The 21,925-nt window shown below is 34.9% G+C and overlaps 4 protein-coding genes across 11 annotated transcripts in view; all 4 read left to right on the top strand.

Moving 5' to 3' along the window:
* Positions 1-84: 84 nt before the first annotated feature.
* Positions 85-6,741, top strand: LOC122399312 (rap1 GTPase-GDP dissociation stimulator 1-B). 7 transcript variants are annotated; one of them, XM_043399908.1, is made up of 11 exons: positions 85-217; positions 292-403; positions 579-707; positions 1,996-2,229; positions 2,832-2,998; positions 3,759-3,993; positions 4,182-4,322; positions 4,711-5,106; positions 5,439-5,565; positions 5,808-6,073; positions 6,173-6,741. In XM_043399908.1, the coding sequence occupies exons 2-11, from the start codon at positions 397-399 to the stop codon at positions 6,292-6,294; spliced, it is 1,824 nt and encodes a 607-aa protein (XP_043255843.1). In that variant the 5' UTR covers positions 85-217; positions 292-396; the 3' UTR covers positions 6,295-6,741. The 7 variants fall into 7 exon arrangements, with proteins under 7 accessions (XP_043255843.1, XP_043255845.1, XP_043255848.1 ...); XM_043399910.1 differs by having other exon boundaries at positions 2,886-2,998; XM_043399913.1 differs by having other exon boundaries at positions 2,155-2,229.
* Positions 6,742-7,165: 424 nt separating this feature from the next.
* Positions 7,166-14,885, top strand: LOC122399281 (protein transport protein Sec24B). 2 transcript variants are annotated; one of them, XM_043399851.1, is made up of 17 exons: positions 7,166-7,319; positions 8,399-8,558; positions 8,949-9,541; positions 9,773-9,919; positions 10,112-10,227; positions 10,315-10,417; positions 10,652-10,778; positions 10,911-11,020; positions 11,321-11,552; positions 11,764-11,921; positions 12,123-12,348; positions 12,540-12,869; positions 13,032-13,142; positions 13,248-13,420; positions 13,548-13,883; positions 14,127-14,230; positions 14,586-14,885. In XM_043399851.1, exons 2-17 carry the CDS (start codon positions 8,420-8,422, stop codon positions 14,695-14,697), a joined length of 3,117 nt encoding a protein of 1,038 aa, XP_043255786.1. In that variant the 5' UTR covers positions 7,166-7,319; positions 8,399-8,419; the 3' UTR covers positions 14,698-14,885. The 2 variants fall into 2 exon arrangements, with proteins under 2 accessions (XP_043255786.1, XP_043255787.1); XM_043399852.1 differs by having other exon boundaries at positions 10,655-10,778.
* A 1,719-nt stretch (positions 14,886-16,604) lies between these two features.
* On the top strand, positions 16,605-17,813 carry LOC122399423 (transmembrane protein 242). The gene is made up of 2 exons (XM_043400099.1): positions 16,605-16,794; positions 17,220-17,813. The coding sequence occupies exons 1-2, from the start codon at positions 16,752-16,754 to the stop codon at positions 17,594-17,596; spliced, it is 420 nt and encodes a 139-aa protein (XP_043256034.1). The 5' UTR covers positions 16,605-16,751; the 3' UTR covers positions 17,597-17,813.
* A 3,590-nt stretch (positions 17,814-21,403) lies between these two features.
* Positions 21,404-21,925, top strand: part of LOC122399276 (growth arrest-specific protein 2-like) — a 31,726-nt gene continuing 31,204 nt past the window's right edge. Inside the window, exon 1 of the mRNA XM_043399841.1 lies at positions 21,404-21,560. The gene's annotated coding sequence lies outside the window, so the exon portion shown is untranslated. The remainder of the gene's footprint in view (positions 21,561-21,925) is intronic.

Below are 21,925 nucleotides of genomic sequence, written 5' to 3' on the forward strand. Positions count from 1 at the left end.
GTATACAATAGAAACCTAGATTAAAATAGATAATAAAAGAGATTATACTTAGTGTTTGATTTATTAACGACGCTAATTATACGTAAAGAATACACGTTGGTCGAAAAGTTTTGCCTACCCTGTACGTCTGTGGAGTACTAATGTCGGCAACATTGGTTCTAAGGGGTACGAAATTGGTATATCGAACATCAAAGGTTCCGTCAGAAGTGTCGCCTCTGTATGTAACTCTGTGCTAGCGTTGCAATGTAACTGTCATTATTCCTTATCTAAGGTTTCACTGATTTATGGTAGGTTCTTCAAAGATGTTGTTCAGTGTTAAACGAACTTTGTTGTAATTAACTTTGAAAAGGAATCGAATTCGTCCAACACGTTTGAAACAAAGATAAAAAGGCAATTATGGAAGGTACGACGGTGAACAATTTTTTAAATACCTTTTATATTAATTCTAATTGTCAATTCGTGGTGAAAATATTTCAAGTTAAAACATTTAACGACGTTACGAGATTTGAACGAACTGTTTGCATGAAACAGAAACGATTCACAAATGTAATCGAAACGATATTAATTTCTTGTTTTAGGTGAATTAGAACATAACATTGCTAAGTTAGTCGATGACTTAAGGTTTGTTATAAAATCAGAGAAAGAGAACGAAGATATCGTCCAAATTTTAGACTCCATTGCCAATGATAGCAAAACTTCTGTTGGAGGTATTCATCAATTTTCAACGTTTAGTTATATATTTCTTTTTCCAACACCTTTCTATGTAATTTCATTGTGACGGACAAAACAAATGATAATTAATATGCATTTCATTATTTGCGGATTTTTGTTTAAACTTGCCGAAAAGGTGCGACAAAAAAGTAAGGTTAAGTATATTTTGACAGGTTCACAGGTAAAAACAAGCGACTGTCGTTACTGTGTTCACGTTGTAAATTATAAATGCCAGGAAGTCAACCTTCAGTTTTTACTGCAACTTTACGACAAGTTTAAACAAAAATAACGAATTTCCGCAAACAATGAAACGCACATTAATAATGTACCGAATTAGACTTTATTAGTTTGCTAGGAATGTTCCTTTGCCCATTGTTAAAATCTACAAATTTCATTATAATCATACATTTATTTTATTACCAATATGAAGTGTTTAACCCTTTGCGGACTACCGCCGCATATATGTGTTTTGCATAAACCATCGATCTGGTCAATGAACTCGTACACGCGTTCAACAAAAATAACTGATAAAGATGAAAGACTCATATACATAAGTATGTGTCTCACATAAATAAATCGCTGTAGCCGATGAACCTGTATATTCATTCCGTGAAAACAATTGATAACATCGGTCAATTTATTTGGAAAGACATTTCATTGTCTGAAATGTAGATTTATTTTTTGACTACGTTTATCGTACAGAAGAAAAATCTCTCTTTAAAACAATATTGGTCAACAAATAAAAAAGTCAAGCGGCTTCGAACATCGAGCGTGTCGAGCGTAACTTGACGCCGGTCGTTATCGATACATTGTATACATATAAATGGCCAGCTATTTTATCCCGCTCGGCACTTATCCTTTTTCCTTATCTCCGTTGAATTCTGAGAAGTAAACATGCCCACTTAATTGACCGCGGCCGGATACTTAAATGCACTATCGTATTCGGTAATCTTTCTAAAGTCTAATAACTTGTTAATGAAATTACAACCGGTAATCGATGTACAGAATTTACTAATATTTCGTTGACGATGGGATGGTTCAAGAAAAAAAAGAGGCGCGTCTTGCCCGCAAAGGGTTAATTTGAAGTTTGAAAAATATACCAAAATACTTATGTTATTGGTTTTTTCAGTAAATTTTTACAGAATTCAACAATTGAATTTTAATTTTCGTGAAACTACATAGGGAAAGAAGAAATTATTTTTCTATGTTGGCTGTTGGGTAATAAAAGTTGCAAACTTTTGTATTTCCTTAAGGCAGACTGTAAAGTTTGTATTTTTATTTTAGAAGCTACAGAGTTCATGGTAGACGATGTATTTCTTACTTTATTGCATCACGAATCTAAAGATATAATTGCGAAAACTGCTATGGCGATTGCCGAAATTGCCAAAAGCAGAAAAGGAAGGGAAAAGTGTACTAATACGGACCTGGTCAATGCTCTTATAGATCTATTAAAAGATGATCGGATCGACGTATTGACGCAAACTTCCAGAGCTTTGGGGAATATTTGTTACAAGAATGGTAGGGAGCTTTAATCCCTAATGAACCAAGTTTTGTTCATGTATGTAGCTAGCATTAAAATGACCATTATTACACAATATTATTTAAAATAGCAATATCAATTTTATCTCGGATTTTTTTATTGCACAAATTTGCTGTTATAGGTATTACGTGCCCAATGGTAATTTTCAGTTAAAAACTTTAACATTAACAATGCTCTCTTAAGTTTATCTCTCTTTAAGTTTTACAATCTTTTAATAATCTAGAATTGCTATTATCGCAATATTAACACCAATTCTACCAAAAACACCTTTTAAAATTTTAATTTGTAATTATTTTCCAAGTTTAATCATTATTTCCTGATCGACTTTTTTTAACGATTATTTCCACAATTATTTGTATACAAATGCAAAAATATAAAAAGACATCTTTTGGTCGAAATAGTTATGAAAAAAAAACCTTGATAGAAGTATATCGAATAAAACTTTCGTTTTTCGAAATCGTAATAATTTAAAAATAAACCTCGGTGAAATAGAATTTTGTTCAGATTAATCGCTTCGTTTTAGATCGATAATTTAAATTACATTGCGTTAATAAATTTCGTTTTATTAAAATTATTATAGAGGATGGTAAGAAATTTGTCGAAGACAATAATGGATTGATTTCGATTCTGGCAGTGTTGGAAAAAAGCGTAATGCTGAAGAATGTAGAAGGTGCACCATCCCTTCGTAACGCTGCTGCAGGACTTTTACGAAATTTCCTTATTGACCGATCATCTCTTCAGAAAGAGGTGCGTCATGTTCTTGCATGGTACATTCACTCTATCGTGTTGACTATCGTTCGGATTATCACATATGTGTCAGTATGTCGTTGCAAAAAGCACTTTACACAACATTAATGTATTATTATGCATTTCAAATCATTTATACAGGGTGTTCAGCCACCCTTGGGAGAAATTTTAACAGGAGATTTTGGAGACCAAAATAAGACAGAAATCAAGAATACCAATTTGTTGATCGAGGCTTCGTTAAAAAGTTATTAACGTTTAAAGTTCCGCCTGTAGAACGGTGATTTGCAAACAGCTGCGCGCGCGCAATAGTGGTTCTCACTTACCATGAGAAACTCTACTTACCGACGTATCGACAGCATTGTAGTTTTGTGAGTGAGAACCACTATCGCGTGCACGCAGCTGTTCGCAGATTGCCGTTCTACAGACGGAACTTTAAACGTTAATAACTTCTTAACGAAGCATCGAACAACAAATTGGTATTCTTGATTTTCGTCTTATTTTGGTCTCTAGAATCTCCTATTAAAATTTTTTCCCAGGGGTAGCCAAACACCCTGTATATTGGAACTATTCTAGTATGTCACATATTTTTCCAAATACATATACATTGTATTTATCTTCATTCCAATAATTGTAATCCATAGAGTACGAAAGTAATGAACATATACTAATACATTGATGCAAATATCATTAATTCTCGAAACGTAACATACTAGTGTATTCGTGGTAATTACTATGTTAATCTGTAGGAAAACTTTCTTAGGCATTGCAACAAGAAAAAACCATACCTAATATCTGCAGCATTTTGGAGATCGATGGAACTGCAGGCAGAGAGGCTGCGTTGCGTTCGCTTTACATATTAGCAATACTGAATGATGTTAAGTTAGAATTTCTAGACGAAAGGCTCACGAAAATATTGCTCGATATTTTAGACAGCGATCCGTCGGTGGAACTCAACGAAATGTGCTTGGAATTTCTTCACGGTCAAGCAGAATATGGTATCTTGACAATCCACAAATTAGAAATCTAATCTTTCGTTTTCCAATCTTTATTCTTAAACATTGAAAAATTCTTTCCAGGATCAATCTTTCTTTCTATCAACAATATATTATACAAACTCTTCTACTATTTCTATATCAATTCAAATTACTTTGCACCAAGGTTAATAGAGATGTTTAAATTTTAGAGAATTCGAAATTGCTACTTGCGAAAGCGGGTGCCTGTGAATTGTTGCTGAAGCTTTTAATGGAGTACTGTCCAAGCTTCACATATGAAAAGATATCATGGAAGCTTGCTTGCAGTCTGATTGTCCTTATACTGACTGGAGGTATATTAAAAATATTCTTAATTAATTGACAATATAATTATCTCTAGGAAGTATTTTTAAAAGAAACTATTTATCTTTATATAATTTTAATAATCACTGACCCCAATGCCTTAGACTTTTGCAGTTAAATTTCTTACATTATTTATTTCAGATGTTATTCATTTCGTCTGTTCTACAAGTAGATATAGTTTAATTTGTAAAAAAAAAAGTTTACATCCATATTTTTTATAGCTTTGAATAATAATAGTCGATGTGGATTGTTAAATTGAAAAAAAACTATTTGTTGAAAAGTTAATAGGCCAATACGCGTTTATTTCTTATATTCGCGACTCTTTCGCGATTATTTCGAAAGCTAGGACGACATCAATTTGTAATCTGATTCTTCCAGATGAGAGCATGAACTATGTCTATGACAACAACAATGGTATTGTGTACAAGAAATTAGTTCAGTGGCTTGAAAGCATGAACCAATATTTGCAATTCACAGCAGTGTACGCAATGGGCAATTTTGCACGCACTGATGTTCATTGTAAGCTTATGGTTGCTCAAGGCGTTCACCGTAGTCTCCTCAATTTACTAAAAAACAATAACACGACGAAAACTCATGAAACATTCCAATATGCTTTGCTCGGTGCCTTGAGGAATCTTGTTATCCCTGCTGAAAACAAACCTATAATATTGGAAGATGGATTGCTAGATGTTTTGTGCCCCATACTGGACATCAAATCGCCCATAGTGCTCTGGGAACTATGGGCCACATTAAGGATCGTTATCGATGGTCAACGTGAGGTTTCATTTTAGAAATATTCGTTGCAATCAATTTTTTTCAAATATTTCTTCAAACATAGTTTCCTTTACATTTCTTTTTTTTTCTTTTCTTCAATTAAGTATTTTAATATGTTTGAAGTTCTTATGCGCATCAAATTGATCAAAATAGTATTATTGAATGATAAAATTTGTTTTCCCACAAATGTAACAAATTTCCAAGTTAGTTATTCAGGAAAAATTATATTCAAGATGTCTTGTTTCTTTTTGAGAATATATTTATTTTCCGTTGGAGTTAATTATTAGATAGAAATTGTCTTTTAAATTTAAATTGATAAGTTATTAATGCAGGTGAAGCTGCCATACAGTTGGGAAAGAAAAGCAATTTCATGAAAAGATTAATTGAGTGGTGTGTACTTCCTGGACTCCCTATGGGCGACGCACCTCGCCTACTTGTTTGGATCATTAATAATAGCAGGTGAAATGATTTCAATAAATATTTCAATTATTATTCCTTGAACATACACTCGACTCGGCGTCTATAAAAGATTCTTTGATACTTCTTTATAATATTCCTTACATTTCATAAATTCGCAGTTAAATGTTACTGAATTGTTTTATTTTATTTATATATTTATTTATTTTTTTTTATAGCGATTGTTTGTGCAAGCGTAATTAGCTAAGAGAATTTGTTAATTGTTTTCGTGTATTTTAAATTAGGAATAAGGAAATCTCGCTTTCGGTAATAAAATATGGAGCAACAAGATGCTTAGTCAAAATGTTAACAGCATATCACATTGTAATGCGGAACGAAGCTCTAATTAGTTTGATAGTATTGACGACGAGTTGTTTGCCTGAATGTGAAAAGTTTCTTTTTGAAGCTGAAATAGGAGAACAACTTTGCAGATTGTTCGATACTACGAATAATCTAGATACATCAATTCTGCAAAACTTCGTATTTCTTTTGGATAATATTACTAATTCAGGTATTCAAACTATGTTTAGTTTCTTTAGTCCTTTTGTGAAAATTCGGTTTCTATAATACTGACAAAAGAAACTGATTATTTGAAAATTGTATTTTTCAGATGTATTAAGAGAACAGCTAGGGAAAAGTAACTTGAGAGAATTGTGTCGAAATCTGGTTCAAGATGAAGAAAACTCGACTCTACGGAACAGACTGGAAGAAATTTGTGACAAACTTAATTAAACATTGCGAAAAAGTTGAAAGTTTTAGAAGTCTTTTACGAAGAGTGGAATTTCAACAAAATATAAGATTCTTTTCTAGAAGAAAATGAACTTTTATGCTAGAATATGAAAACTATTTCATATTCGAAACAGTATTTTTCGAAACAGACGTTCAATGTGTACAATTATACAAAAATAGAATATTTAATTTCATGCATTCAGTGATGATATATGAAGACTGTTTGAAATTGGAATTTTGTTATTTGTTTTCAGTACAAAAAGATCTCGGTTAAACAATTGATTCGTTGAATTAAGATAAATGTAATTTATATATGTGTCTATTGATCTATTGCTACTTAAGATAAATATTAGTCGATTGATTAATGGGCGGGGTGGGAGGGCGATTCTAGAAATTTGTGAACATCTAAAAATATATATACTTTTACGAAATCGACCAAACTATATTATTTACGCGACCAATTATAAGATTGATATTTAAATAAATAGATGACCACTTCTGATAATTGAAGTATTTATTTGCTTCATTGTTTTCAAAACGTTCTTTTAAAAGGTCATGATTAGAACGTAGTTCTAAAATTAGTTTTAAGTAAAATTATGAGGAAATTACTGTTAAATTAAATATTGCTTGAAAATTACTGACAATATCGTTGAATATTATTTTCTTATTTTTTTATTGTAACACTAATAAACCAAAGTTTTCGAGATGTGATTGGAAGGGTTAAATAGATATCCTGACATAATTTTAATACTTTGAGTATTTTAAGAGTAAAAATTTAGAAGATCATTCATAGAATTTGAGGCGAAATGGAATTAATGATTTGAAGTGCGTGGTTCGCTGTTAATCCACGGAACGAAAATGGCGCCCCAATCAACTGGGCTGCCACGTAATGTTGTGTGTCGCGTTGACGAGTTACGTTTCTCCGACAATTAACAGCGAATTAGACCGTAAAAAGTGCAATGTACGTCGCCTGGTGCAGTGAGGTCTAAAATTTGCTTTATTCTTGCCCTGATAACCTCGTCCAAAAGGTGAGAATGTCATTTTACCAAAGACGAGACCTAGTTGAAATGTTTGACTTCGTAGCACCTCGATTTCGACGTGACGTTTTAACCTTTCGATCTTTTCCCTTCGTTTTAATCCTTCGAAAACTCTTATATCCTTTCCATTTCTCCAATGTTAAATACCTGAGTCACAAATTTTGTTTTCTTTTTGTTTAAAAAATTTCAACCTGACGACCAATTATGCATTTATACAAACTGGTTTGCCTTCGTGATCATTTTATTTGATTATATTTACTGGTTTTATCTTGTTTTTTTTTTTATTACTATCGTCTTATTGTTTTCCTTATTCAAGTTTATTTGAACAAAACGATATTGTTCCCGTCTATTTTATGCGTTGTTTGTCCAAAATTTATTTGACATACTTTGAACATTTTTCGAGATTCAATATATTTAAGCAAATCCAGCTTTCAAATATCACAAATTCACATTCAGTTTTGAATTTTAGATGAATAGATTATTTAGTATTATTATTTTGACATTTTTATGAAAATGTAGCATCGTTCAAGGTTCGTTACATTTAAACAGATTGAACAGTATATGCAAATATTGAAACACTTGTTAGCGATATAACTGTTAGGTTTTTACCAATGACCTCTATTATATCATGTTTAATTTAAGTAAGAAGCTAAAAAAGAATGTTTTATTCATTATATATGTTATTTGACATAAATATTTTATTGAGTATTATATTAATTCCCATATTATTAACTAGTATTAACTAATTTTGCAAGTGATACATTGTTGTATGCAAGAAGTCATCAGAGACAATAAAATATGGTTCTTCATTTCTTTGTAAGCAAATCTAGTATTTATAAATGAATGCTTAAAAGAAATATATAAGTGAAAATAATATTCTTTTTTCTGTTATTTAAAAATTTAAAGCTGCTTTAGTTTTAATAAATGATACAATTTTATGTGCATTCTACATTTATTTAAAATATAATAACTTGTATTTTAAATAAATGTAGTGCTTTCAGTTATTTTAGCTATTTTCATTATTTTTACTTTTGTGACTTTAATATCTTTGCATGCTTGAATTTTTGTAGTGACGTTTGGAAGTCTGCAATATGTCTCAACCAATAAAGTATCAATACCATTCGTACAGCAATGAAAGTAACTTGAAAAGTGGTCCTTCCCAGATGGTGAATGGTCAATCAAACGTGGTACACCATAATGGCATGCAACCAACAAATTATAATTTTACTGGCAAGTATATACTAGTACAAAAATTGTATTATTAATCGTATTCTCGAGGTATTGTCCAGCATCCATTTTTATTTTAAATGCAAAGAAATGCTAATTTAAAGTTTGGAAAAGTACAAATAGTTCCAATTCCTAACAGAATAATTTCTGTATTTGTTTTTCAACTTCTATTAATGTTTTTGGTCGATTGCAACATTGCACACAACACAACATTTTTACTTTGAATCTGAACAGTATCTTAAACCATAATGGAAGTATGATGTTTGAAATGTTTCTAGCGATGAAAATATGTATACAATATATTAATGTTGTATTAAAAAATTGTTGCTCATAGGTAATGGTTTAACTGTAAGTAGAAGTTGAAAGTTAAATTTTAGTGTGTCTTGTTTCCAGGCACCCCGTCCTCGCAGTCATCGCGCGATCCATCCAGGGAAACGTCGAGAGATCCATCTCCGACTCCATATCTTTACAACCAATACAGACCACCTTTGCAACGTCCACCAGTGCCTCCAATCAATGGCCAACAGAGCACAATGAATCCTGTAATGCCACCGCCAGTAAGGTTACCCCAAATCCAGCAATATCCGTCAATGTATAATGTCCAGAATCAATACCAAGCAACCCAAAGTCAACCGCCTCCAAGAGATGAGTTAATAAATTCGCAAATAGATTCGACGAAACCAGTGATCGGATTTATGCAGAACTTACCATTGGAATCGAAATCTTATAAAGTTGAAAATCAGGATACAGTGCAAGGCTCCCAGCCATTTGTACAAGAACAAAATGTGTTCCCCAATCTTGCGCAACAGCCTAGAGGACAAACTATTAGCCAACCAAACTTTGGAGGGCAAAGAATGTACGCCAAAAATGCACATGGTATACAACATGCTGCCACTGCACCAAATGCAATGCCTTATGCAGCAGTTGGTGGACAAATCCCACCGAAGGCACCCACTACAGCCACAGGATACTCTGGACAGCGAATGGTTTGTATTTTATAATAATTTATAAAAGTATTTAGCTACTAATAAATTTATGATAAACCCACGAATATATAATTTAGTTCCTAAGTTTTATGTGTTTTTAATTTACTTTGAAAAATTATAAACAATAGCTTCCTTTTAAGCGTTTGTACGAAATTGTTTATTGCAGTATTTTTATTGAAGATGTTTATATATTTGTTACTATGTTCCTCAAAGTATCTTGTTGTCTTTTAGTATCAAAATCAGCCACCAAACCCAATGAACATACCACAAGATTCAATGAATAAACATTACCCGGAATCATATCCAGATCAAATGAATCAGTTGAACAGCCAAATGAACATGATGTCCGTCACGCAAGCTGGGTACAACAAACTATGGGTAAATGAAAGCATACTTCCTAATAGTCTGTATTCTTTAAAAGGTTGGAAAACATGAACGAGATATTCTTTATCCGTTTTATTTATTGTCCGACGTTTCTTCGTTGTTATTACAAAATAGTCTAGGTTGATTTAGGATGATAAAGAGTTTTGAGTTTCCATTGTTATTGGAGTAATACTATTCTATTTTTAGGGAATGGAGACTGTCGATCTCTTGCAATATAGAAATATTTTACCTTCGGAAAAAGTTGAACCGCCGAAAATCAAACTTCACAAAGAATTTCTAGACAGTGTTAATTGCAGCCCAGAGTAAGCATTCTAATTAATAAATAACAATTAGGACGTACATACTGGAGAAACATCATTCTATAACTATTGTTTCGTTGATTCTTTCAGCATCTTTCGCTGCACGCTAACGAAGATCCCAGAGTCGAATTCTCTGCTACAAAAATCTAGGTTGCCCCTAGGAGTTTTAATACATCCCTTCAAAGACTTGAACGTACGTACATTTCTTGTCAAATATCAAATAAACATCAACTCCGATGCAATTTAATCAAATGTTAATCGAATTAGGGGTATATTGTAATCAAAACATGAATATAAAAGAGTTCAATTTTTTTTTTAATTTTAGACGGCAATACTCTTTTAATGCGTTTTATTAAAAAGAATAGTTCATGCTTTAGGAATCTGTATTCATTTGAACATTTCAAGTAATTGAACAATGTACTTTTAGCAGTTACCAGTAATACAATGTAGCACAATAGTGCGATGTCGTTCTTGTAGAACGTACATCAATCCATTTGTATATTTCAACGACTCGAAAAGATGGAAATGCAATCTCTGTTACAGAATAAACGAACGTAAGTACCACCGACATAATTGAAACGTTTTAGTAAAAATGAATATTTCTTTGGCATTTGCTCTGCTTGTCCAGAAATAGAGTGAATTTCTTAGGCGTTAGACGTAAGGTTTTGCACAAATTATGTTCGCAGTGCCGGAAGATTTTCAGTTCGATCCTGTGACTAAGTCTTATGGGGATCCATCGAGACGACCGGAAGTGAAAACTAGCACGATCGAGTTTATTGCACCTAGCGAATATATGGTGAGATATATTTATTTCGAAGTATAAAGTTATTTCAAAAATTGAAGCTTCGATTAAAAAATTCCTAATTTCATTTAAAAGTATAACAGTGACCTTAATTTTGTATTGAAAATTAATTTGTTTTTAAATTTAAGCAATTGCTATTTCTTGTCGGTTAAGGGGCTGAAATATCGTGGGGACTAATTTGTGCTTCACCCTGTAGATTAATATAGTCGATAATATAGGTAGAAAAAATAGATTCTGAGGTTTGTTAAAATGGGAAGCGTTAAGTAAACGAATAATGAAACTAATATGTTCAAGCTACGACCACCACAGCCAGCCGTGTATCTATTTGTTTTGGACGTTTCGAGACTTGCAGTGGAAAGCGGTTACTTGAGCATAGTGTGCAACGTAATTTCAGAGGAGTTGTCGAGGCTACCTGGTGACGGTAGAACGCAAATTGGATTCCTGGCGGTAGACTCCGCGATACACTTCTTTAGCATACCTGACAACGTATCGCAACCCCAGGAAATGGTTATGCTAGATATAGACGGTAACGTAATACCCTTGAACATTTAGTAATAAATTATGTATTCACAATCTTATAACAAATTCGGTTTATTTGTTTAATTATTCCGCGTCTGAATGGAGAAATGAATTATCCAATCTGAAATTTGAAACCTATATTTTATTGAGAAAATCAAACCTTGTAATCAATTTATACAATTCTGATTAGTACGCAAAAATTTATAATATTTGCACAGACGTCTTTCTTCCATGTCCGGAGAACCTAATAGTCAATTTGAAGGAACGCGAAGAATTACTGAGAGATTTACTGGCCCAATTACCGACCAAATTTCAAGGAACTTATGATACGAACAGTGCTTTGGGCGCAGCGCTGCAAGCTGCATACAAACTTATGGTGAGCATTAAGAAGAAATATTACAAATTATATATTTAATTCATTCTACTATTCTACTACATAATGCATTCTGATATATGCCTTTCAATGTTACTTTCAATACTTCTGAACAATTTTATCGCTCGATTAAAAGCAGAAATAAATTCCAATTTGTTGGAAAGAGTTTTTCTGTGGAAGCATACTACTCCGTATTAATTTTAGTTGCCAACCGGTGGACGGGTGACCGTTTTCCAAACCTGTTTGCCAAATATTGGCCCCGGGCTTTTGCAACCAAGGGAAGATCCAAACAGCAGGGCTAGCAAAGATGTAGCACACTTAAATCCAGTCACGGACTTTTATAAGAGATTGGCGTTAGATTGCAGCGGACAACAAATTGCGGTTGACTTATTTCTCTTAAATAGTCAATACTGTGATTTAGCCACTCTCTGTAAGTATTTCCGATATTTCTTGTCATTTATAATATTTTACACGTATAATTAATTTTCAAATTTCAAATTTTACGTGAAAATTATTGTTCATCCTACTTAAAAGTAGCTGCAATGCTCTGCACTGTAAGGAAATAATAATTATATAAAGTGTGACAAACGGGAAAGTGCAAAAAGAAATTTTCTTTTGCAGCGGGTATGTGTAAATTCTCTGGAGGCTGTATATACCATCTTCCTCTGTTCCGTGGCTCGAAACAACAGAATGCAGAGATTCTGGACAAAATACTTAGACGTTATCTGACCAGAAAGATCGGTTTCGAGGCAGTAATGAGAATACGATGTACGCGCGGCTTGAGCATCCATACTTTTCATGGGAATTTCTTCGTCAGGTCGACCGATCTTCTTAGTCTGCCAAACGTCAACCCAGACGCTGGATTTGGGATGCAAATTTCCATCGAAGAGAACCTTTCGGATGTTCAGAACGTCTGTTTCCAGGCTGCTTTGCTTTACACTTCGAGTAAAGGTAGTTGAAACCATAAACCATTACTATAGCGTTTCTTTTCTTGATTCAAACTTGAACATTTGGTTTAAAAATCGTGTTCAGAGCCAATGAAAGAAAACCAAGTTACTATTTGTATAAATTGAATTAAGTTAATAGAAATGAGAACAGAAAATTATGTTCTAGGGGAAAGAAGGATTAGGGTACACACATTGTGCTTACCAGTGGAATCACATTTGTCGAACATTCTTCATTGCGTCGACCAGCAATGTATAATAGGTTTACTTTCCAAAATGGGTAAGATCAATCTATTTTGTAATGAAAAATATCCCATAAATAACAGAAAAAATATGAATAGAAATAATAAATGTTAATTAATTTCTGTTATTAATGCATTCGCAGCTGTGGATAGGTCCCAGCAGTCCTCCTTGTCTGACGCAAGGGATGCCCTAATAAACGTGGCCATAGACGTCTTATCAGCCTACAAATTGTCACAGTCGGTGACCTCCAGTGGACTTATGGTTCCAGGAAGCTTAAAATTGCTGCCACTGTATATTATTTCCTTACTCAAATCCGTAAGTATCGATTGTAGACAAAAATTAAGATCGTAACCAGAACGAGGATTAAAATTGTTTCCGCTTTATTTTATTTCCTTGCACGAAATAAAATTACCATTTTACAGAGTAATAACGTTCGTTTCAGGTCGCTTTTAGGTCAGGAACGAGTACAAGACTCGATGATCGTGTATTCGCGATGTGCCAGTTAAAAACGCTGCCACTGTTTCAATTGATCCAGATGATTTATCCGGACCTTTATCCGGTACACGCGCTGGAAGATCGAAATTCGAAAGATATCGACGGGAAACTTTGTCCACAGCCACCTAGACTTCACCTTTCCGCAGAGAAAATTCACTCGAAAGGCGCTTTTCTCATGGACGCTGGGGACAGAATATTCATTCTGATTTGCAAGAACATTCATCCTACATTTTGTTGCAACGTTCTCGGGGTCACTGCTTTTGCTTCGATACCAGAAGAACTTGTAAGTTTTTAGTTTAACGCATAATTGGGTAAATTGTCTTACTTAAACAAGGTCGTGTCTTGTTTAAAAATTGAAAATAAAATTCCTTGCACGAGGATTTAAAAAATATGTATCGCTACAATATTAAAAATAATATAATATAGTTTTTTTTTCATCTTTGTAGCTGAATTTTTAATATTGACAATACTTAAATAATATTTAGAGAATTTCGAATCAATGAACTTTTCTTTTTTTTATTTCCAGTACGAATTACCAGAGATCGAGACGGCTGAAAGCGAAAGGCTACGTAATTTTGTATTTAGTTTGCAAGAAGAAAAACCTTTCCCCGCTTCTGTACAAATTATTAGGTAAGTTGTGTTTTAAATCTTCACATACAATTTTACCGTACAATTATTTCAATCAGAAATATTGTTTAAACGTACGTGAAATTCATATTGTTAGACATTATATTATTATTTTATACAAGAATTTAAGAGGACACGATTGATAGGTTGGTGAAAGTGTGAACGCGTGTGAGAGTTGTAAACGTATTCAAACCAAATTTAAAACCAATTTATTATTATACAAAAATGACAAATTTGTTTAGAATATCAGATTATTATCACGATAGAATGTTTAATTATAGACGTAAAATAATTATGAATACTATTACAACGTAGTAACAAATGTAAATGTAATGTTTAATACTATTTTTCTTTTCAGAGACGACAGTCATTTCAGGACACTTTTTGTCGAGCGATTGGTCGAGGACCGATTCGAGTCGGCTTTAAGTTATTACGAATTTTTGCAACATCTTAAGACACAAGTGAAATAATGATAAAAGAAACTATATTGTCGATTTGAACGGAAAAAAGAAACAGAAACATAAACGTTAACACAAGAAAAGACATTGTTAATTACAGTGAATGTGTTTAGCAATCGTGGAACTCTGTTCAGAAATACGAACTTCGTTAAATGATTCTTTAATCGGTCGATTAGGATGGAACGCTTAGGGTAATAAAACCGTACATGTATATATATGTATATGTGTATGTATATACATGTCTACATTTATGTACATATACGTATGTAGGAATGAATGTTATTATTGTTTTAAGAGGTGTTGAAGCATTTAAATATAATTCAACTGTAATTATTATTATTATTATTATTATAGAAATTACTATTATCTCTATTGCACTACTTTTTTCAGCAATTTCGTTCTTTTGTAAATGTTTTTCCGCTAAAAAAAATAGCTTTTCAAAGTTTTTAACGATTAATTAACGTTATCGGGAAAGTTTATTTGCATTCAACGATAAAAATGTCATTTAACTATTGGATCGATGCATAATTCAGAACGATTTATAAAATATTTAAAAACTATTAAATTATACAAATTTAAAATATTTTCTTCATTACTGAGCCAATCTGCGTTGTATATAATTTTTTCAAAGGATAAAAACTATACCTATACAAGGAATAAAGAATAGAGTAATGAATTTATAAATTCAAATATATTGCATCTACTATATAAAATTGTACGCGTATGTATCTAATGAAGGTTGCAAAATTGTTCAATATTTCTATGATTATTCCTCTCTGTTTTAGTATAGATCGGACGTTGCAATTTAAAAATAACTTTTGCAAGTAATAAATTCATTACCAATCAGAAATAATCTGCAACGCTCGACTAAGAAAATATTCTTGATTTTAGATGTGAACTTGTCCACCGATCCAAGGAATGAATCTTTTTCTAGAATTTGTTAGTTTCGAATGAAATATATATATTTCTATTTCTATTTATCAAAGTAAAATTGTAACGAAATCATTTATTCTCGTGTCGAAATAATTTTGTAAATAACTTGTTCTGTTTGTCTGTACCCCGAGCAGAAATTTCACAATTAATTGCAGATTAGACGTGTTAATAAACGACGTATTTGTAACGTAAAGCATCATATACACGTGCAAACTAATTGACAAGATATGGTGTATCCAGGAAACAAGAAATCCTAACGCCCTCAAAACAACGATTAGTCGATTTTTTAACGACCCAACTCTATTGATCTTCTACGATAACAATTATCAACAATTACTACTTGTAAATCTATGTGTTCTATTAATCTATATTTATCTTCAATTTTCAAATGTTTGATCGCAATTAAAACAGTTGAAGTAGCGAAATTAATGACATTAGATTTACAAGCATTGATTGCACGTATTTTTCATACGCATATTCTTTAATTGGATAGGCGTTGGAAAATTCTTTTTTGTTTTTTAAAAAATCGAACAAATCTGGATCATTTTTAAATTAGAAGACTCGCATTGCAAAATAGTTTTAGCTTTTTCGCCGACAAATTCCAGAAATCTGATTTTTTTATTAAATTAGCGTAAAGTCGAAATCTTTAAGATTTGATACCCCAATTTTGATGTCCTTGCCCCCCACCCTCACCCTTCGAAGCAACATTACCGATATTGGTACCACTTAGCATATAGGGTAGGTAAAACTTTTCGACCAATAAGTATTTACATATACAGGATGGGCAAAACGTTTCGATTAAATGAAAAGTTAGGAGTATATTTGAGACATACAGTCTCTCTTTCGATACCCCAAAATTGGGGTTAGTAAATATTACTAGAAAATCAATCTATTTGCGATATAGTGGCGCCAGTATCGCGGGATTACTTTAGGGTCCCTGACTCAGTAGTAACTAGTAATCAATGTAGTCTATGGTTTATATGGAAACCATTACAAAATTAGTATGATTGTGATTTTGTAAATTATTCAAGTATTTTTCAGAGTTCTTCGATAATTGTCGAGAATTTGCCGTTGTTATTGCAGTAATATATTTTGACAATATGTACAGTATATTATAATAGAAATTGATCACTATGCCGGACAAAGACGCGAAGAAACGAAAAGAAAATTTGTATGGTAGGTTCATGTTATAAAAACACATTCTATTTAAGTTTCAAGATGAATGAAAATGTTCAGTAAATTATTTTTCGACGAATTAAATTTGCATAAAACATATTCTTGCAAAATATAATTACTGTTTTATCTCGAATATATTATAATTAATTACTTGCGGGCAGTGTCTTTTCAATTTAGTAAACAAATTTTTTATAATAAAATTACACGCAAATATTTACTCATTAATGTTGACTTCTAACACATAAAATGATTGTCATTTTCATTCAGTTATTGATAATCTATGTTTTATAATAGTTAAATAAAAATAGCATTCATTATAGATGTTACAAGTCGATGGAACTTTATCATTTACAAAGCGATAAAGTTCCTTTTAAGTTACTCTATGTCTGCGTAATTAAATTCAATGATTTTGCAATCTGTTTTAGCTACAATGTTTCTAAGTGGCATAGCAGGAGTTTCAGCTATGGTTGGATTCTGTGGTGCATTGTCATCAGCCAAAAAACATGATACAAAGAGTTTTGATATGGGAGTTATGGGAGGGAAAGGTCTCCCAGAATCAGGAGCGATGCTTGCTACCAGAGCTTTGTTTTGGGGTTCCGTGTGGGCGATCAGTGGCTGTGGATTGCTTTTTTATGGCATTTGGAAGTTCTCTGGAGCAACAACTATGGAAGAGTTCAGAGTGAAAGTTGGATCTATGCTACCACGCATACCAAAGAACAATCCTCCTCAGAGCAGAACCGAATTCGAAAATCTTACAGATTTGCTTAGGTACGTCTCCGAGGAATGGGGTAAAGAAGAGTAACCTTGTTTTTCAAACGTGAAAATCGAAGGGAATAAATAGAAATAAAATACATAGTACAGGACAAAGAAGAGAGTGACTTAATATAACAAACGCGTAATAATTATTCTGTCGTTTTGTATATATGTAAATAGAGTTTTTTATATTGTAATATTGAGAAGTACGAATTATCGTTGTTACAATTAACACTGTTGTATAAGTTGCAAGAAATGAAATACAAGAGAGATTGGATGTTGTACTGAAAAATCATTTACTTTTTTTAGATACAAGACAATTTATAAGATTTACAGCAGTGCCCACGTAAGTGACCGCATTTTTGCCGACTTAAGTGTCGGCAATTGAAGTGGAACGGAGCTTCTCACGTGATCAACGTTTCATAGGTAAGTTATATTTTCATTTGTTTCAGCATTTGTCTAGTATTTATTTATTTGTCTAGTATAATGACAAACGTCGTAACAAAAATATGCTTAGTTTATATTACGCGCAATATAAATTAACTCGAGATTATATACGTTAGTCTATTTAATAAATTTAAAGCAAGAACGCCCAAGTTTGTCGTGGAATAGTTCATTGTCTTCGGCGCTAGATGGCGCGCATTTGTCGACAAACTTGGACGTTTTAGCACCAGGGGGCCTGAGGTCGATAAATTTCGCGTGCAGCATTATCAATTCAGGAAGGAACAAGATTATTACGCTGTATCAGCAGTAGGAATTAAAACTAGCAGCATCTGAGGATATCTTATCGCAGGTATTCGGTCGCTAAGGAGGATGAATTCATATAAAAAACGAATAATATAAAGAACATACGCTACCGAGTAAATAACAGCAAGCAAGGGGGTATGCATGAATTAAATTCATAACGTATATAATCAGTTTAGGGGGATTGCCATCGCAACCTGATCTCGGTGACGGGATATCAAAAATAGCATCGTTTCGAGGCATAATCAATAAAACCTGTAATAATCTGTGCATGGCAGAGCTTGGGTCTGAGCTTTTAGACACGACATCGGTGGTTCCTGGCACCGATAGCGATGGATCATCGTTTCCATCTTAACTTCGTTTCTTAGGTAGCTCTACTACCGCCTTACTTAGGCCAGCTACCAAACAGTAAACGTATCTCGACGCAAACACGAGAAACATAATATATTTCTTGCTGAAAATCTAAATTTTTATCGACGCTCGATCTACTACAATTTTTCAGCTACTTCGTCCGGGAAGATTTATTTTTCCCGAATGAAAATGTTTTCCTTAATTATCTGAACGTTAAACGCGTTAAAACGCTCGGGAACCCCAAGTTTCTGAAGGCTTTTTCAAACGCCTGCTACGCATACGAGTATACTTGGGCGCGGCACTGTAGACACGTTTTTCAACCCCCAAGTATACTTAGCGTTCCCTGTAAAAAGGGCTAATAACTTGTGGATTACGACGCCCTTCGCATAATCGGAAGTATATAATTAGTCTACGTGAAACGGATTTAGTTTTAGATAACGACGTACATTTTTTATTTACTTTAAACGGGGTTAGGATTATATCGAATATTTCATAGGTACTCGTGCCTACGATACGTTGATTAGTCGATACCATGATTCTATTTCAACGCGAGAGTCATACCGTAAGCGTTTATTGTGGGATGTAATAAATTTTGTCACCAAACTTGTACTAACCGCTATTTCGAAACGGAGAGACGGAAAGGACTATGAGGACCCAGTCGAGGATACTAAGTGCGGGTACAGGTATCGGAGGAACCCGATTTTATTTCCCAAAACATCCTTATTTAGCTAAAATTATCAAGTTGGAGGCATTACTTTCCTTTTGACCTTTCTTCACGAATGATTTCAAGAAAGTAGATGCACGCGTCGAGGCCAAAAGTACCGTAATATTGGTACCTGGTGCAACCAGCGACCCTAACTGTTACTATCAAAATAAAAGAAGTCATAGGATAGCAGTTTCCCGACTAAAATGGTTCTCGGTTAAAAATAAAGATTATACTTTCGTCGATGAGTTTCGTAGTCGAACGCACGCGTTTGTAACGAAAAGAAGCAGCGTTGATAATAAAATAATTTGCAGGATCGTGACGTTATTCCTCGGGGAACCATCTCACACCCTCAGAGCTTTCTTCACGCACGATGCATTTAATCGTAGCTTCCCCGCGCTGCTCCCTCGAGCAACGTTTTTCTCGTTCCGGTTCTACATTAAATCAGTAATTACCGAAGTGTTGTAGAGCTCAAAGGTATCCACACCTTTGTTTTCAAATGACGCGAACGAGAGGGAAGCTTTGCAATTATCCGTCTTCTCTGCACGATACAATTTCTCATCCCTGTTTGTAATCTATGCTGATACATGCCATAGATACGGGAAAAAATACTTCCTGTATCAAAAAGAGTTTGTTCTCATTGTTTTGCCTAAAAACAACGCCTATAGGAGCGCGATTGATCGCTTGGCTGTGTACGGCAAACGCCTCTGAGCGTTCAGAATGTACATACACTTAACGCGTGAAAATGTATCTCGTACAGGGCATGCGCTTGCGTCAAAATGGTCCACAGTATCAATAGACGTAAATTTCACGGTCCTGCGAGCATTTGTACTCGAATATTTATTAGAAGTCGGTTCGAACAAAGCCAACGAGGCCTATTATGTTAACACGAGTATCGTTCTCTCGCCGAAGATGCACGTCTCGTTCTCGTAGCTGCGTGGCATTTTTTTTTTTACCAGTTTCGTGGGGGTTAAATCTGTACGTGGCAGTATCGACGCGAGCAAGAAAATCGAGTTACGCCGGTGACGACAAGACCAAGCAACGTGCCAAAAGTTGGTCCAGGGAGGAGGAGGACCAGGAGGATAATATTCCTGGCCGACAGAGAACGGCGAGAGTATTGATTAAGGGGTTCGTCGGGAGGGATCCTCGTAGTCGAGGGGATTTCCTCTCCGAATGCACGGGATGAATGGAGTGGGAGGGAGGGTTGAGCACCGACAGGGGTCGCGGGGGTGTTTGGCCGAGGCGGTTGTTCGGGGATTGCACGCAGTGGGTGCGTACGCGACGCATGCGCGCCACGGTCTCTGCCCCCGCACGCATGCACGTACGTATCCTCTGCGTGTATTTACCAGTGCACGGTCGCTGAGCCGGTACGCGCTGCCCTGCACGTGGCGTTCCCCGGTCTTCCACGAACAAAAGCAAAAGGGAAACGGCCGAAGTTTGGGGAAAAAGTTCGATAACGATAAAACCGAAAAGTACATACCGAACGAAAGTGCCGGCGCGTATCCTTTGGCCCAGCATTCGCTGGAACGATCCGTCCTTCGCGTGCACCCGGTACGCAGAAATGGGACAAATTTCACGTTACCAACCTAATGCAATTTATACGCTTCTATCCGCTGTGAATTATTTTTATTTGACGAGTCCCGTGTTTATATATTAACGAACAGTCGTACAAGAGAAACGAGCAATAAATATAGAAATATAAATTTCCGGGCAACGAACAAACAGACTTATGCGAAACGACTGTTGGATCGAGCAGATCGTCGGACGGTGTTTTTCTTTTTATTTATTTATTATTCGTGTAAAATTATGCCCATCTCTGACGCACAATAGCGACCGTGTTAGTTCGTACGGCGGCGACCGCCTGGAGGAACAGCGGGACGCTCGTCTGTCTGCGTAACACCTCCTTGTCGCTCTTGTTTCTCTCGCGTCCGACCGTCTCGCTTCCTCGCGGCCGCCCCCCCCCCTCCCCTCCCCGTCTGATACTCGTCGACCACAGGCAACAGAACCGGCACCGGCACCGGCACCGAAGGGCTGCAGTTGCGATCTGATGATCGGCGAGTGCGCGTCTCTTGTGCGCATCGGTGAAACGTTCGCTCGGTATGTCAGGTGTCGTCTCGATAATCGCGAGCCGTCCATGGTGAGTCGAAACCGCAACGTTGGGGCCGAAGGATACCTGGAGGATCGGAAACGAGCGATGTGCACGGAGATCCGTCCGGTAAGTGGTGTAAACACCATTCCAGTTACTACGCGAACACGATGGACGTTGACGCGCGTCGACACGCGGCGTTGGTTTACGTTTGTTTCCCAGAAACGGTGACTGACAGAAGGGGAACACGAAGACTCGTAACTTACGAACGTTGTCGCGTCGTTGTCAACGTGAAATAGTTACTTCGAGTCAACGTTCCGTGGAATTTTTTCTGCGACGATTCCAATTAAATTGCATATACGAGACACGCGGGTCCACGCGTCGCGGAGATTCTCGATTCCGACTCGGTCGATATCGGTGTCTGAATTGTCAGTAATTAATCGACGAGTGGTACGATTATACCGGTACTTGGCATCGTCAAGGAGGCAGCGATA

The sequence above is a fragment of the Colletes gigas genome, unplaced genomic scaffold (assembly GCF_013123115.1).
Source record: "Colletes gigas isolate AHSC1104 unplaced genomic scaffold, ASM1312311v1 Colletes_gigas_Sc00013, whole genome shotgun sequence".
NCBI classification, from domain to species: domain Eukaryota; kingdom Metazoa; phylum Arthropoda; class Insecta; order Hymenoptera; family Colletidae; genus Colletes; species Colletes gigas.

Coding starts and splice junctions, on each gene's coding strand:
- LOC122399312 (XM_043399909.1), top strand. Junction 2,230..2,831: donor GAATATTTGTTACAAGAATG/GTAGGGAGCTTT, acceptor AAATTATTATAG/AGGATGGTAAGAAATTTGTC. Junction 4,323..4,710: donor TGTCCTTATACTGACTGGAG/GTATATTAAAAA, acceptor TGATTCTTCCAG/ATGAGAGCATGAACTATGTC.
- LOC122399281 (XM_043399851.1), top strand. CDS start 8,420: ATGTCTCAACCAATAAAGTATCAATACCATTCGTACAGCAATGAAAGT. Junction 9,920..10,111: donor CTGGGTACAACAAACTATGG/GTAAATGAAAGC, acceptor TTCTATTTTTAG/GGAATGGAGACTGTCGATCT. Junction 10,228..10,314: donor AGTGTTAATTGCAGCCCAGA/GTAAGCATTCTA, acceptor TGATTCTTTCAG/CATCTTTCGCTGCACGCTAA.
- LOC122399423 (XM_043400099.1), top strand. CDS start 16,752: ATGCCGGACAAAGACGCGAAGAAACGAAAAGAAAATTTGTATG. Junction 16,795..17,219: donor ACGAAAAGAAAATTTGTATG/GTAGGTTCATGT, acceptor AATCTGTTTTAG/CTACAATGTTTCTAAGTGGC.